We start from the raw sequence: 17,034 nt of genomic DNA on the forward strand, positions 1-17,034 counted from the left end.
GTGGGCAAATTATTTGACACATTCAAACAATTAAATTGATATGTAAAACAAGTTTCATTTTGATACATTTTGTTTTCAATTTCACATTGTATTGATGATTGGTTTTTGAGATTAATTATGTTATTTACCCTTCATATTTTTGATTAGTATTATCCTTCATATTGTGGTCTAACAATGTACCATTCTTTAATTTTTATTCCTATGTGCAAAGTCATCATGATCAAACAAGAAGCTGGTGGTAGTGAAAAGGAACAAGTTAAATGGTCAGAAATAATGGATTATGCGTACATCCAAGCGATGATTAAACAATAAGAGACATGCAATAGGGTGAGTGGTAGTTTCACACCAACTGCATATGCTCAAATGGTTGAGGAATTGAACACAAACCATCAAATGGATATTACCAAAAGTCATTTGAAGAATCGCTACAAAACCTTAAAAAAAACATTTTTCGCAATGGTACGATCTGTTTAGGGGAATTTCAATGAGCGGGTTCTCTTGGAATTCGTCTACTCAACTAATAGAAGCGGAGGAAGAAGTATGGGATAATTTAATAAAAGTAATTGTTCCTTTTATGTCTATGTTATTTTTTTTAAATATTTTATGTTATCGTTTGCAATACTAATTATTTTTGTGTTGTTATACAGTCAAAACCTGAGGCTGTGTCGTTAAAGACAAAAAAGATTGCATACTTCGATGAGATGTTGATGTTATTTGCAAGGGATAGGGCATCTGGTGCACATGCTGAGACAGCGAAAGAAAGAAATGCCCGATTAAATAAAAATGAAAATATTCAAGTTGAAACAATTAAAGAAGTTGATGACATGTTAGCTAACAATGAAATTCATTTGGAGAACGAATATGTTGATCTTGATGATAACATTCAGGATGTTATTCCACCTCCTTTTTCACAAGAACAGTCTTCATGTGCAAAAAAGTGTAAGAGTAAAAAGAGGAAATTTGAAGACGACGAAGAAGAAGAAGATATTAACTCAAAGATAATGAAATCGGTTGATAATGTGGCTGGTGCTATCAGGGAGGGTAATATAATTTTTGATAGAGTTTATCCTCGGGAATATACAGGGGAAGAAATTTATAGAGAATTGGAGTTGGTGGGTTTGGAACCACATGAATTACCGAGGGCTCTAAATTTTTTGGCAACAAATCAAGCAAAAGCTAGGACATTGTTCAGTTGTCCCCTTCAGATACGGATGGGTGTCCTCAAAGATATGATGGGTGCACGTGATTAAATAACCTTGGGTGATTGTTACTAGATTGATCTAATGCGTTTATGATTTTGGTTTTTTTTATTTTTTTTGAGTTGTTTGTGGTTTTCGTTTTGCATCTTGAAAACAATTGAATAACATGCGGTTTCCCTTTTTACAATTTACTTTATGTTAAAATAAAATTGTTTTGTTAATGTTTTAAGTAAAGGGGAGGAAGGGAGAGTTGGTTTTTTTGGGGTAGGGGGTACGGTAGAATGAATGTGGGGATGTAAAGACTTAATATTTACTCAAAAACATAAAAGGGTATAATTGTCTTTTTTTACTTTCTTTTATTTCCTTTAATGAACTTGGGAGCACCTAAAATGAATACTCTCTTTTCCTTTCTTTCGAACTCGGGAGCACTGAATACTTTTATTATTTCCGTTCCCTTCCTTTTCTTTTCTCTCCTTGTTCTTCCTTTCTTTTCTTTTCTTTCCTTTAATGAACTCGGGAGCAGGGTGTAGGTGTTGGAGTATAGGATAAGAATGAAACTTCTCATTAGCGGATACTAGAAGATGGATTGATAAAAAGATCTTACCAAGTGTTAATAATTCTAGCAGATGGAACTCGTTCATTTATAGTAAAGTTAATATTTTGGTGTGAGGAATATTCTGAATAGATTGTTGACTCGTTATAACCTTGACGCTCGTGGAATTGATGTATTGTGTACTTTGTGCCCGATATGTAATCTGAAAGCAGAACAATTGGATCATCTATCTGTTAGGTGCGAGGTTGCGGCTATAACTTGGAATGAAGTATTTAGATGACTAGAAGTTCAATTTACTCCCTTTGATTCTATTACGCAACTTTTCGAGCAAGTGGATAACTTACACATACAATATGATACTTGCGGAGGTTTCGGATAAAGTTTTTGGTGGTGGTAAGATCAGAAAAGATATTAGTTTTGATTCTACGAGATAATTCTTTTTTTCTAGATCAGCAATACTTTTAAAAAACATGTTTTTCTTTGGAATTTTGGTTGCATTTTTCTTTAAACAATTTGTAATGGTTTTTGTTTGTTCTCTAGCTTCTTGTTAGAGTTTTTTTCTTTTGATAATATGGTTGACTGTTAAAAAAAATCATATTTAGAGATTATCAGAAGTTACATATTATTAAGGGAATTAAACCCTTTATAGTTTCTTGTTGGCAAAAAAAACGTGACATACAAGAGGGAATAACCGAATAAGGGAACGAGATTCTTGCTGCTTGCTAGTGTCCAAGGAGGAAGAAACTTCTTTGAATATAAAGGATCGTATAGTCGTAGAGAAGATGATCACATAAATCATCAAAAAAAATTATAATTTGGTAAATAATTATTGTATTAAATATGATTAAATTAAAAACTATATCATTCTAACAATATAAAACATTTTTAGCGACTTTGACCCACATTTCAGTTTTAGTTGTTTTTTAAAATGTATCTTTGACCTAATAATATTACCTCTGGTTAGAAGGGTAGATGACAATCCTGTTACTACAAATCATTAGGGACTGAAAGTGTAATTAGTCAAACATAGAAGGGCAGTCAGTCACTTGAAAGGAAGAAAGTCCGTAACGACACCGTGAGTGTAATTTGAAGTCGTGAAGAAATCATGTATGATATGATGTAAACCATTTTGTATTCTTAGGGAGAAAAACATTATATCGCCATCTTATATTTTCTTTGTTCTTTTTTAAGAAGATGCCATGTTTAGAGATGACAATGAAAAGGCCAAAGGGGTATGACACGGGTATTTGTGTATTGGTGAGCGGTGAGCCTGAATCTTATACATATATTGTAAAATAATATTTCTAATTCGGTTATGTCTTGACTGTATGGTATGAGGTTTGTAAATAACTATCGGTTTGTAGATATATATAGCTCACTGTTTATAATTTTAATCGATTAAAATTTACTCAATGGAATTTTTATTACTTAAAACAAGATAATAATCATATCCAAAAAATAAATCGATTTCTTTTAATAATTATAGTTTTTAACAACGTCAAGAAGTTTAATATCTAATAAAATGTTACATAAATATAATCCCACATCATCCGAAAGGTTAATATTTTAAATAAAGATTTATAATATTAAAACCAAATGACCTTTGCAATAATATACTTTTATGCTTCGAGGCTTTGGCTACGCAGATTTTGGTTTTGAGAATTTGCCCACAACATTTTATTTTGGCCACAAGATTTCATATATTGAAGATTTGGTCATTGGATGTTTTGGGTTTCAGACTTTGGCCACAAGACTTTCACATATTGACAGCTTTGGTCCCTATTCTTTCATGTTTTGGCAGGTTTGGTCCCTAGACTTATGGGTTTTCAGGCTTTAGCCAGAAAACTTTCGTATATTGGCAAGTTTGGTCATAGATTTTTGTATATTGGCAGGTTTTGTTCCTCCGCAACCGCAAAGCGGGAATAATATCACTCTAATTATAAGTTTATAAAAATATAGTGTTCAAGCTCATTTAATTGGACGGACATGTTGGAAATATGGTTTAGTGGCACTTGGAAATCTAAGAATCGTGATAATCACTTTCTAATCGAAGTATTTGGGTGGCACTCCCCAAATCCTTAATTGGATAAGACTCAGATTATATTAGAGAGAAAGAAAGATAATGAGAGGATATGATTTTGTGAGTACCAGAAATGAGACCAAAAATTAAATTTAGATATTTGTCTGAAAACTGTCATATAACAGTTTAAAACTGTCACAAAAACCACCAAAACGGTCATAAAACGGGTCAACTGAATAAAAGTCAAAATTGGGTCGATCCGGCTGCCACCCCTTGGACTCCGCTCCCAGGGGCACCGCCCCCGGACCACCGTTCGTTCAGGGGTTTCGCCCCTAAATGACAATGTACTTTGATACTTGATCAAACTTAAACAAGTGTGTACTCCACACCTTCCTTACTTGTTTAATATTTATCAAAATCACTTTTGGTCAACAAAGTAATCTCATTACACTTAAATAACATTGATGATAACAAATCACCAACAGGGTATAAGTTCAATACCATAATCATCCCAAACCCACACAATGCTTTAAAAGAAAAAATCCAATACCTGGTCTCATAACCGTTACCAGGCCCCAAACTCATCCCAAAAGTTTTAGGTTCAGGTACTTCGTCTTCTTTCTTGGGGTGGCACGGACAACTACTCAATATCGTCCAGAAGTGTAAAATTTTGTAGAAAACATTTTTGTGTTAATGTGCAACTACAAAAAAATTGTGCACCTATAGGTTCAAAATTTTGAGAGAAAAAATAGCCCAATATTTTCCTAATAAGTAATAATCCAATGCACATAGCTCAAATGTTTGTGTTTGTATGATCCGATCATCAAAAAGAAGAGAGTGAGGGAGGCCACGAATTAGAAAAAGAAATAAACAAAAAACGCTGTAAAGCTATGGCGACAATCGATTTAAATTTTCTTTTTATTTTTTTGTTACTATGATCGAAATTCTTTTAGCTGCCAATACTGCTAAAAAAATCTTGACTCCGTCCCTATAATCTCTAATCATAGCCATGTTATTCAGTAGTTTATACCTGTTTTATATGGTCAATATATAAAGATGAAATCATAGCCATGTTATTCAGTAGTTTATACCTGTTTTATATGGTCAATATACAACGTTCATCTTTATGTTTAATAAAGTTTATTCTGTATCATCCTACATGACCTTTTAATTTCTAGTAAACAAATAATTACTTTAGTCGTTAAACTATCCCACATAAAATTATAATATAACCAAAATCTAAGATCAAAACGATATACACAAACGATGTATACCAATTTAGTGTTGAACATATCAATCATAACGGAAAAAATCCGTGTGTTCTATATATGATTATATCCTATGCATTTTACTATCGTAGTCGATATCTACTATCTAACACCGAGTCACAAACTTCAAAAAAAAAAAAAAAACAAATTCACAAAAAGAAAAAAAAAAAAAAAAAAAAAAAAAAAAAAAAAAAAAAAAAAAACACATCAAAGTATAAAAATTCCCCTTCCTACTTTGCTAACTGTTCAAGCACCGGAAACTTGTTCCAAGTCTCCTCCAACACGCTCACTTGCATCGGTGGCAATGAAAATACACTGACAGTCGAGCTCCTACTTCTTATTTCTTTCAAAACCCGTAAAGCAGAAATCGTGCTTTTTGTATATAAACTCTTCATGTACTCAAGCTCAGCATATTCTCTAGCGCTCAACTGTCCTGCGCTTCCCGAGGTGTTGGCGACATCAGTGTCGCCAGCACCACTACTATCAGCTTCCTCTTCTGATGAAGCTGACGGTTCAGTTAGAGGGAAGAGCAGGTCTAGTAGTGCCTCACATTCTTTCACGAGCTTGTAAAGCAAGTCTGTGGTGAAGAATGGTTGTTGCAGGACTTTTTGAATGTAGGGTAAACGAAGAACGGCTCCGGTTCTTTTATCGTATTTCTTCAAAATCTTAGCTACTCCTGTTCGATTAAATATAAATATTAGGTCGTAAAATTCGGGGAAAAAAAAAGATTTTTAAATTAAAAAATCCAATATTTTTTTTTCAAGAAAAATATATATTTACCTGTGTAGTTTAGCGCGCTATAATTCTCCAATAAAACCATTTCTCCATGGAAATCAACCATTTCTTTTCGGATTTTTATCATCTCTTCACTTGAATCCTTTGCTTTTGCCACATGATCTTGAAGTTCCTGATGTAAAAAGTTCGTTGTCATTTTTTGCAATTAAACGGAATAAAGTTTTTTAAAATATAGTTATTAGATGTTGTGGACCTAAATAAAAGTAACGTAGGAATCTTTCTTGTGGTAAAGCATCAAAAAGTATAGAAGGTTGCAATATTCATGGGCCGAAAAGTAATATACATTCTAATCAAAGGGTAATATTGTCAAGGAATCTTTCTTGTGGTTCAAATTGAAAGAATCTTTGTGGAAAAGAGACATCCACTCAAGAGGAATCTTCTTCAACAGAATTAAATGATTGTAACCAATGCATGAAGACATGTACATGGTTAGCAAATGTACAATATCATAATGCAGAGAATATAGAAATTGCTTCACGTGGCTACGCGAGGTTATGTTTTTATGCATAATCATGTTGTACATTACAACTCATGGATCACGATTAATATGCTCAATGAGTGACAAGAACAGGAATAGGGATTTGTACTTATGCAGTGTAAAGTTGTACCTTAATGTACTATTATATATGCATCATGTACAAACATGGTATATGTATGGGCGTTCGCATTCCATCGGAAAAAAAAGTGAATAGCAGGAAAACTTGATGAAGAAATTTACCTTTAATTTGATGATGTACTCTTCCTCTTTCTCAACGAAGAACGAGTTAAATTTCTCAATCTCCTTCTCCAACAAATCAACAAAATCAATCTCCTCCTTCGACATTTCTCCAATTCCGCCATCACCCACCGTCCAATCTCCGGCAACACCGCCGGAAACCCGCTGTCTTTTAGCTTCCCTGTTACAAACATCGCCGGATTTCCCTTGTGGGTTGATTAGCTTCAATTGTTTCTTGAGGTCCTTGTAAGACAAGAACTTATCTCTCCATTCAGGCAATGTTTGTTCGATCTGATTGCTCAGACTCTTGCCGAATTTCATGTCGCTCTTCAAATGGGTATGATTTTTTCTTGATTACGTGAAATGGGTTTTGATTTTTGTGGGGATTTGGGGAGATGGGTATCGATTTTTTGGGATTTATGGAATTGGGTGTGTGAATTAAGTTGAGGTTATGGAGGGGAAGGTGGTGGGTGAGGGTTGATATGAAGGGGAAGCATATGCGGAGGGGCGGAATTGGAATATTCTTTTGGTTTATACGAGAATATCTCTGGTTTAATTCCTTCTCTAGAGACAAAGAAAGGGTATTTTTGGAATAAACATACTTTAAAGATTAAACTTTATATATACATATCCCAATTAGTCACACATTTTTATTTATCGAATTGAATATAAAGTATAAAGAGTAAATTTGATTTATGATACACATTAAAAAAATTATTAACCGTTTTTTCCTATTCATAATAAGTTTATTTAATAACAAAAATATTATTTACAAGCTTCATTTCCAAAATCATTTACATTAAAAATGATTATTAGAGTTCATGTATAACTTTAGCTCCTAATGTGTACTAATATGTTACAAAATAAAAATATAGATCATAGATTGCTAAAAAATTATTTAAATTAATTACATATTATTAGTCTATAAAGTTGTAGTTTCTCGGAGAACCCTTCTTAAGAATAAGTATTCTAGAGGAAATAGTATTATGATATGATTAAATGATCCTTTTCCGTCTAACGTTGTTTGTTATCGTGTAGTGCAATTTTTTTATATTTTTAAATAATAATAATAATAACTGGTTTGCAATAGAAAATAATATAATATTGTAAAAGGGGATAAGATTTTTTATATGTATTTGCAATTTAGATTTAAAATATGTAATATAAAGAAAGATTGACTAATGTTACTTTGACAGATTGGGATCGAGTATCCGGATCTTCTAGTGGATATGCTAAAAGTAAAGAAGACTCTGAAGATAGTGAAACGCTTTAATGTATATTACACGCATTTTAAGAAATATACTTTTCATTATTAAATAGAATGTTATGTTATGCTTAGAGTGGAGTCGTGTACATGGATGAGAACGGTATCGAAACCTAAATAAAAGAAATATAGGAACCGAAAAACGAGCAAAAAATATCAGTTATGTTTCAGTTTTTCAATTTCAAAATCGCAAAAAACCGAACTTCTAAAGTATATTATCGTTTTCCGCATTTTGAAGTTTCATTTTCATATTGTCTCATGATTTAATTTACCATTACAATAAAATAAAATGAAAACATTGTTGCCAAAAAAAACCAAGTCTAACAGCCCTTGTTTAAAGATGTGTAAGCAAACTACCTCTTCTTTTTTTTTTTTTTTTTACAAATTTAACTATTTTTTGAGGCTAAGTTGTAGTCAAGATAGAGGGCTACAACATGGCCATTCAAAGTTAGGCAAAATTTATAAATATTGCTGAGAAAAAAACATACAACCCTAATATAGTTTACAGATGTGTAACTCAACTATTTCTTAACTAATTCAATTGTTTTTGAAGTCGAAATTGTAGCCAAAACAGAGGACTAAAATCTAAGAAAAAGTCAGTTAATTTCGAGCTTGTATGAAAGAGTTATGTTTAAAAGTTAGTTAATTTCGAGCTTGTATGAAAGAGTTATGTTCATTCACAGTTAGGGCAAAATCATGCATGTAAGCTCCTATTCATCTATATCCCCAATAAGTTCATTCAAATCTTCTTCAAATATTCTGTATTACCATTTAAATAACATTTTGAAAGTTACTATGATGTAATAAACAAAATCATGCATGTAAATGTTATTCAAAACAATTACACAACAAATGATTATTATAATTAAAACGTGAAGTATATATTAATTATCCAATGTAATGTTTGATCTCATCTTCGTTACGAAGTATGTAAGTATGGGAAACATGCAACTCCTCATCAGACAACATTCTATTACTAAATCTTTCATAGTGACGACCATGATCTGAACATATATCTAAAATTTCATTTTATCATCAGGTTGCTCATCTCCTCCTCCATCATCATTTCGAGTCAACTTTCTATTACGTGTAGGGACACCAGTCTCGAGCTTTATTTTTCACATCTTTTTTCAACTGATTTAGATATCTATAGTAAATAATATGTAAATTAACTTATAGTTACGACTTACAAAAATAGCAACATCCATTTTGATGTAACATATAAACCTTTCAAATTGATACATCCAACGATATTGGATGGTACCAGCTATATTCGCTTCGTATGGAAAATGTCCTGGTAAATGTTCCATGGAGTTAAAAATACCATGGACAAAGATAGTCTCTAATTTACATAAAATTACTAGGATCTAGACTTCAATCCTTTCCATGTCTTTTGTTGTGATTGATGTTGTTGTTAATGTTTTGAAGAAAAGACTCAACTCTGTTAATGCTTCCCCCACATATTTTGGCAACATCTCGCGAAATGCAATTGACATCAATCTTTGCATAAAAATATGGCAATTGTGGTTTTTATTCCTAATAGTCTACATGCGGTTAAATCAACACACCTCCCCAAATTAGAAACATAACCATCGGGGAAACGTAATTTCTCCACGCATTCACATATGAATTTCTTTTGATTCTTGTCTAGAGAATAGTATGCTCTTTGATCATCTTCGACTCCTTTTTTCTTCCTACAATAGAGTTTCAGATCTCTTCTTGCTGCTGCATTGTCCTTTGTCTTCGCTTTGACATCCCTTACAGTGTAAAAAAAAAAAGTTCTCAAATACATTTTTCACAATATGCATAACATCAAAATTATGTCTAATGAAGTTTGTTTTCCAATATGGTAAATCCCAAAATATGCTTTTTTCCAACCATGATCGACACATGCTTTGTTTACATCATCAACATTTAGTTCAGTCACGTTTACCAAACCTAACTTTTCAATTTCCCTTAAAGTTTGTTCACTGTTCTTAGTTGGAGGAGGACCTTCTCTCACTTCACGATTCCTTTTTAACTTATTTTTATCTTTTCTATATGAGTGATTTACCTGTAGAAATCTACTATGGCAGTCAAACCATGACATCTTATTACCATTCTTTAGTCTGAATGCTTGTGCATGTTTCCCACAATGTAGACATGCTAGCTTACCTGATGTAGACTGTCACACCCCCAAACCGAGACGGTGGAAACGTTCGAGGCGGAGGACGTCATGTACAATATCACAACAATTGTATAATAGTAATCAAAGCAACAACAGCCATTGTAATAATAATATAGAGTTTACATTGTATTCAATTCACATATGATTGACTCTAAAAGTAAATAGCAAAACAAAGAGTTGAAGCTACTCTGCTCCGTCTTCTCGAAACTTGTACGTGTATCTGTCTACTAGTTTCCTGAGAATACAAGTGGTTTTGAAAGTGTCAACATTAAAGTTGGTGAGTTCATAATCATTTGTATTTAGAAAGTATGTTCTTTGTTCCTTGGAAAAACCTTAGTATGTTCCTCCAGAAAATCCTATATTTTTTTATGTAAAGAAATGTAAAAAGATGTGACCCATACTAGTTCCTTCTACGAGTACTTAGTGTATACAAGTATATACAATCCAGATCGAACAGACAGTCGATTGTGTGGTTCTTCCCTAAGCCCAGAACTAAACAAGGAACATGAAATGAGGCAGAAACCACTCATTCCATGGTCTGTCGGATCTTTATTATATATAACCCTGACATATTCACTAGGTACTTACAGAGTTAACAGTAAAAGTCCTTTTTGGAAAGGTGAGTGTGTTCTTTCATAAAATCCAATATTTTCTTAGTAAAATGAGATGTAGCCTTTAGGCCTTATATTACATTCCCATTTTCACGGCCAGAAAAAATCGATTTGTTTATGCTTTGTTTTATAAAATCAGAGTAATCCTTCGATTAAAAGAGTTGCGGAATTTGTTCCCAAAACAAAATATGATAAGAATTTATCAAAGCATTTCTTTAAAGAAATGTATTTTAATTAAATAACAAAATCTTGGGATGTCATGTTCCGATACAGACCAAAAGCATAAACAATATAAAATAGACCTTACAACAGTTATTTATAACTACGATCTATAATCCAAAATCTCTCGTCAAGTCCACTAATTTATATTCTTGTGTCATTACCTGTAATGCAAACAAAACTGAGTGGGTCATGCTTGGGAGCCTGGTGAGCATATATATCACAACTAGGAATTCTAATGCTTTGTAAACATTAAACAAGGATAACATTGTAACTAAAACTTGAGAGCATGTATGATGCTTGTTCAATGACAACAAAATTCTATCAAACACTCTATAAAAACAACCAAATAGTCAACAAAAGGTTGGAAACTCTAGGAATCCCGGTTTAAGTCCATTATGGACTAGGATTTCCTTAATGGGTCTAATGGACCAATAAGCTTCCAATTTGACTATTTTGGGCTTAGAACTCTTAAATGGGCTCTAATTGGACCCACTTTCATGATATTCAACATTTTGGGCCATAATGGGCCTAAAATGAAATAAATCACCCTATTGGGCCGAAATTGTTTTCCATTTACACTTATGGATCCTTATTGGGCCATATCTTATTTAATTAGCCCTAATGGACCATATATCCCTCCTTTTATGCTAAGTTTGGGTCGTAAATACACTTAAGGGCCCAATGGGCCGAGAACCTTTTCTATGGGCTTATAATTTCGTACAAGGCCCAAGCTCATCCATAAATGACCATTTCGGCCCATGTATATATATAAAAAAAGAATGAAAATGAGAAGAATGGTGGGGAGAATTAACTAGGAGATGTCACCTCCCTATTATTCAACATGTAACAATGCTATAATTTCCCATACTTCCATGCATGTCAACTCATTATATCTCTCTTCTCCTTCTTCTTATTACTTGTGGCCGAAGATCACAACACACACACATACATTTCATCAACTCCTTTCAAACACACACTCTCTAGAAAAGCTTCATCTTTTCCATTCAAATTTTCGAGATCTTGGAACATTTCAAGGAGGCTCTTCCATAAGAATCATCATCCTAGGTAAGTTGATGCTTGGATCCATAATATAGTCTCTTTATTTCATCATGAATCTCTTCTAAACTCACACAAACTCATGATCATACTCCTAAAAAACTCTAAGTTCGAGATCCACCCAAGATGGCTTACTAGGATCAAAATCTTCTTCATTTCTTCTTCAATACCGAATCATCAAAGCAAAGGTGAGTTCATACCCCCTTGTTTTCGGAGTTTACTTGTTTTTGGGGGGAGAATACAAGTATAATGTGATGATCTATGCGTGTTTGCATGTTATATATGAATCCTTTAGTTTTTGGTTGTGATAATATGAAATATTTGTTATATTTCGAGATCTATAACAAAAAGAGTGAAATAATCATGAACAAAAACATAATAAACAACATATATCATGGCTCTAAGGGTCTTTAAGTTTAAAAGTGAAAAACAAAACCAAAAGAACCTTACAAGTGTCATTTTTGCAAAAATAACAAAGATGGGGTATAAATTGTAATTTGTCGGTTTTAGGAGGGTTATAAGTTGATTATTTTCATAAAGGCTGATTTCTATGAAAATAACACTTTTCAAAGAGTCAAAAACATAAATTTTAGCTTAATGGGCTTAAAAGTGGGCCTAATGGGTTTTGGGCCCAAAGTTGTGAAAAAAATGAGCATTTGAGGGGCTGAATTGGAAAACTTAACAAACTATGGGTCTAAAATGTAAATAAACTTTTTCACGGGGTAAAAATGAGTTTATTATCAAATTTGAACTAAAAATGCAAAGTTTTTGATTTTGGGGTCAAAATTGTAAAACTTACGGAAATTGGGCCAAAAATGTAACTTTTTGCAAATAAAGGCTGGAAATGACAAATGCATTATTTTTGGACTGAAATTACTATTCAAATAAAGTTTGGATGGAAAATATCAATAAAAATGGTTTAAGGACCAAAAATGTAAATTTTCGTGAAAAGGGACTAAAACTGTCATTTTTATAGAAAAAGGTGTCATAATGGTTAATCTACATGTTTTTGGTCCAAATAAACGATTATAATTTTTGGGGTTAAAAATATCAAGTTTATAACACATAGTTTTAAAAATATATATACATATAATAAAAACTTCGTTATAATTCAAACGTTAAAATGTTTCGTTATTGCTAATAAACATTTAACATACCACGAATACCAACAATACAAACTTAAGCTTGATAAAACATAAGCGATTCAAAAGTTGGGCTCAAATACCTTCTATATGTGCTATTGGGCCTTTGTGGCATAATATCATGTTGATTGGACCCGATATATTCACACATGTTTATTGGGTCTCCTGTGACCCAATTACATGCCTAAGGGACCCTCAATGGCTTTTACATGCTATTGGGCCTCAGTGGCCCGTTGGTATTGCTAGTAAGGTCCAAATCAAACATATGCATGATGGGCCAACGTGTCTGTCTCATACTCGACCGATTAGAGAGCGCCTAGGAAATGGAGAAAAATATGAGAATTTGACCTAATCGGGATTTTTACAACACTGGTTAAAACTACTTAATTAATTCCAAAATAATCTCCAATTAATTTATTAATTACTTAATAAATTAAGAACTTATTTTTTTCTCCATTTCCTTATAGCTTTCTTTTATTTTTAATTAATTAAAACAATTAACATAAAATATATAAAAATATATAAAAAGAAAAACAAATATAAGGTGTATAATAGTATTTTTAAGTCGTTATAAATTACTAAAAAGATACAAAATTAGATCACTGATGCACTATCAAACGTTTTGGACCAAAATCACATATTTTTTACAATCACATTGACCATTTTTACAATTTTGTATTAATAATATTTTAAAACACTTATCACCATTTCATATGGATAGAAAAATAAATAAAAAGAAAACACAAATATATTTAATTTCTCTAAAAGTAGACTTAATTCAAATCCTGAATCGTATACAAATTCTCATATATCATTCATAGAACGTAGATTTTCCTTTGACCAAAATCTTGTTGCAAGTGTTCTTGTGTATTATTAATAAATAACAAAACATTGGATCAATGTTTATAAAATCAAACCAAAAAATCACCGGAAGGAAAATTATGAAAACTGAAGCGAGAAAGTAAGATTGTTTTCTTTCACCAAAAGAATAAATGAAATACTATAAAATCAAATCAAAGACCTACAACGCCAAGTCCGCATGGCCTTTATGGGCTGGGCCACACACAATACCAAGAACCAAAGTCCGCATGGCTTTTATGGGCCGGGCCACATCAATTCTTGAGAATTGGGAGTGGATATATTTTTTTTATTTTTTATTTATTGGCTTCATTTACAAAATTTAACAATTTAATTTATAACTTTGAGCATTAGTATTTATTTAGTAATAAAAGTGTCACATAGAGTGAGGGTGTGTTCGGCATGTAGCTTTTGAAAGCTTGTAACTTTTATCTTTTAGGAAAAAACTCAGAAAAAAATTGTTCAATAGTAAAAGCATCCAACTTTTAGCTAAAACAAACCAACCAAACCCAAAAGTTACACCAAATTGCGTTTAATAAAAACTTTTTTATAATTTTGCAAATTGAATTAATTACTTTTTTTTTAAATTAATGGTGTGTTTTAGATAAGTTGATTTATGAAATTTTACATGTTTTAAAATTTTTCAGGTATTTTTGCTGAACACTCGTATACAAATAAAAACTATAGCTTCCAACTACCAGCTAGATTTACCGAAAACGTCCTAGATCATTGTATTATCGGTCAGTATAGATAATAAAACATCTTATCAAATCAATATCTAGACGTTTGATATGGATAGAATGTATAAATTTGTGATGTTTATTGATCTCCCGAAAATGTATATATACATAATTCTCAAATGTAAAATAACGAAAGTATAATCAAATTCAAACTCTAATATGTATCTCTAAATTAATATTTAATAATAAATGTCTAGTAGTCCCCCCACAAGTGAAACCGGAGGTTGACAAATGTTGAGATTGATGTGGAATTCATTGAACAAAATTCAGGAAAAACCTTTGTTAAAGACTTCAACAATTTGATATTTAGAAGCAACAAGAAGAACTCAGAATTTGCATATTGCAACATTTTCTCGGACGAAGTGAATATTTATTGCGATATGCTTTTTGAGTTGATGTTGAACAAGATTTCCCACCAAATAAATAACACTAACATCATCACAATAAACACTTGTTGCCTTACTAGCAAACAATGTAGATCAAGGAGATGAACTATTTTCTTCTAGAGGGTAACGTAGATGAATGATTTAATATTTGATGATGTAATAGCGGGATGAAACTTGGTTTTGTGGCCATTATTAGTAGAAAACGAGTTTGAGAGAAATCACATATAGAATGAAACAAGAGAGAAAGGTGGATAGAGTGTTCATCTAGAAAAGAGAACAAAAGAGGAATTGAAAATGACATATCTTTCACGACAAGCAATACGAGAGAGAGAGAGAGAGAGAGAGAGAGAGAGAGAGAGAGAGAGAGAGAGAGAGAGAGAGAGAGAGAGAGAGAGAGAGAGAGAGAGAGAGAGAGAAGTATGATACCATGATAAAATATGTAAAATTGTAAATCGTTGATGATTACTGATTTCCAATGACGCAATGAATGTATTTGTACAAACAATTTTCAAAGGAAAGTATATTAATATACAAACTATATATAACTATCTCTAAATCCTTGTTCATTTGGTTAATAGTACATGTCTAATACATATGATATTGTAATGAGTTCTTAATAAGCCGATTTTTGTTTTAACAATCAAATTTGTTATTTAATAATATAAAATAGTTTCGTAATAAAAGCTGGCATAAAATAATTTAATTGTCTGTATAATTTGTAATTTTATATATCAGTTTAAATAAAATTGTTGTGTTTTTATATGGAAACTATTAAAGAAATAAGTAACCAACCACATTTTCCCCCTGTTTATTTAAAAACTCAGTCTCGTTTTCCAGAACCAACAAACCAACCATTAACACATTCTTCTATACTTCAAACTTCCAACTTCCATCGCGAATTCTTTAATCAAAACCCATCTCTTCTCTTTATTTTTTCGATTTCTCTCACACCCATTTCTCCGATCTTCCAAATTCTGCAAAAACCACCCAAAAATCCCGTCATGTCATCAATCTTTGCTTCAAACGGAATGGTCTTAGCGACGGCCATGGCCGCCGTCTCCGGCACCGTCATCCTCCTCGCCTTCCGCTTCCAGAAACAACCCACCACCGCCGTCGCCGGAGCCACCAAATTCTCAATCACCAACCACCCAAGACCCTGCATCTCCATAGGTTCGTGTTTCTTTCATCCTGAAATCATCTTGACTTTGATTTGGTCAAAATTCCTTAGGCTGTTGACTTTTTCTTTTCTTGATTTTGACCTTTTCTATGATTTGGTGTAGGTGGGACGAAGAAGAGGGTGAAAAAGAAAAAGAAGGTTCACTTTGCAGAAGATGTGATGGAACCAAATGGCAATGGAGAAGAGTTTAGAAAGAGACTTCAAAGTAAGAATTTTAATAAGTTGAGCACTATTTCGTCATTGTTAAAAGATGAAGGGAGTAAAAAGAAAATAAGTATGCCTGCCAATAGAATGGCTCTTTACGCTGGAATTCTCAGAGATCGTAGCGTTCAACGATTGCCTTATTCATGACTTCTTTTTCATTAGTCCCTATTTTTGTAAAATGTACAAGATTAGTCCCTTACCTTTCATACTTTGTGAAATATACAAGTTTGTGCGTAGTGTTTACTTTTTTGTGTTGTACCATTTGTAAAAAATGAAAGGGGATTTCTGTAAATTAGGGATTTTGGAGAGTGCAATCTATAGAGTAATCTTATCGCAAAGTTATATGTACGCTATCATGTAGGGATGTTATTCGGGTCGGAACCGATCCGAACCCGAATAAACCGAAAACCGAATAAGGGTAATTATATGAACCGAAAACCGAACCAAATAAGCAATACGGGTTCGGTTCGGTTCGGGTATTTTTCAATTGGTCGTACAAGATGATTAAGGAGCCAAATAACCCGAACAACCTAAATAACATTTACAATGTGATTATAAATAGTGTATTTTTTATGACTTTTTTAGCTTATGATAAACACAAATAACACGGATTAACTATTCTTGATATATAAAATGTAAAATCCAACCACCACATTC

General features: G+C 32.4%; 2 protein-coding genes and 1 pseudogene across 2 annotated transcripts; 2 read left to right on the forward strand and 1 right to left on the reverse strand.

The window, feature by feature from the left end:
- The first annotated feature begins 216 nt into the window (after positions 1-216).
- LOC145062316 (uncharacterized) lies at positions 217-1,250 on the forward strand (annotated as a pseudogene).
- A 3,778-nt stretch (positions 1,251-5,028) lies between these two features.
- On the reverse strand, positions 5,029-7,068 carry LOC145062317 (SPX domain-containing protein 1-like). Its single transcript, XM_079009935.1, has 3 exons — positions 6,554-7,068; positions 5,821-5,947; positions 5,029-5,716 (listed from the first exon to the last, which is right to left on the reverse strand). The coding sequence occupies exons 1-3, from the start codon at positions 6,869-6,871 to the stop codon at positions 5,271-5,273; spliced, it is 891 nt and encodes a 296-aa protein (XP_078866061.1). The 5' UTR covers positions 6,872-7,068; the 3' UTR covers positions 5,029-5,270.
- Positions 7,069-15,809: 8,741 nt separating this feature from the next.
- LOC145062455 (uncharacterized) lies at positions 15,810-16,678 on the forward strand. Its single transcript, XM_079010058.1, has 2 exons — positions 15,810-16,166; positions 16,277-16,678. The coding sequence occupies exons 1-2, from the start codon at positions 15,998-16,000 to the stop codon at positions 16,522-16,524; spliced, it is 417 nt and encodes a 138-aa protein (XP_078866184.1). The 5' UTR covers positions 15,810-15,997; the 3' UTR covers positions 16,525-16,678.
- Positions 16,679-17,034: the final 356 nt, after the last annotated feature.

The sequence above is a fragment of the Lactuca serriola genome, chromosome 7 (assembly GCF_051521515.1).
Source record: "Lactuca serriola cultivar US96UC23 chromosome 7, Lser_US96UC23_V15, whole genome shotgun sequence".
Lineage (NCBI taxonomy): Eukaryota > Viridiplantae > Streptophyta > Magnoliopsida > Asterales > Asteraceae > Lactuca > Lactuca serriola.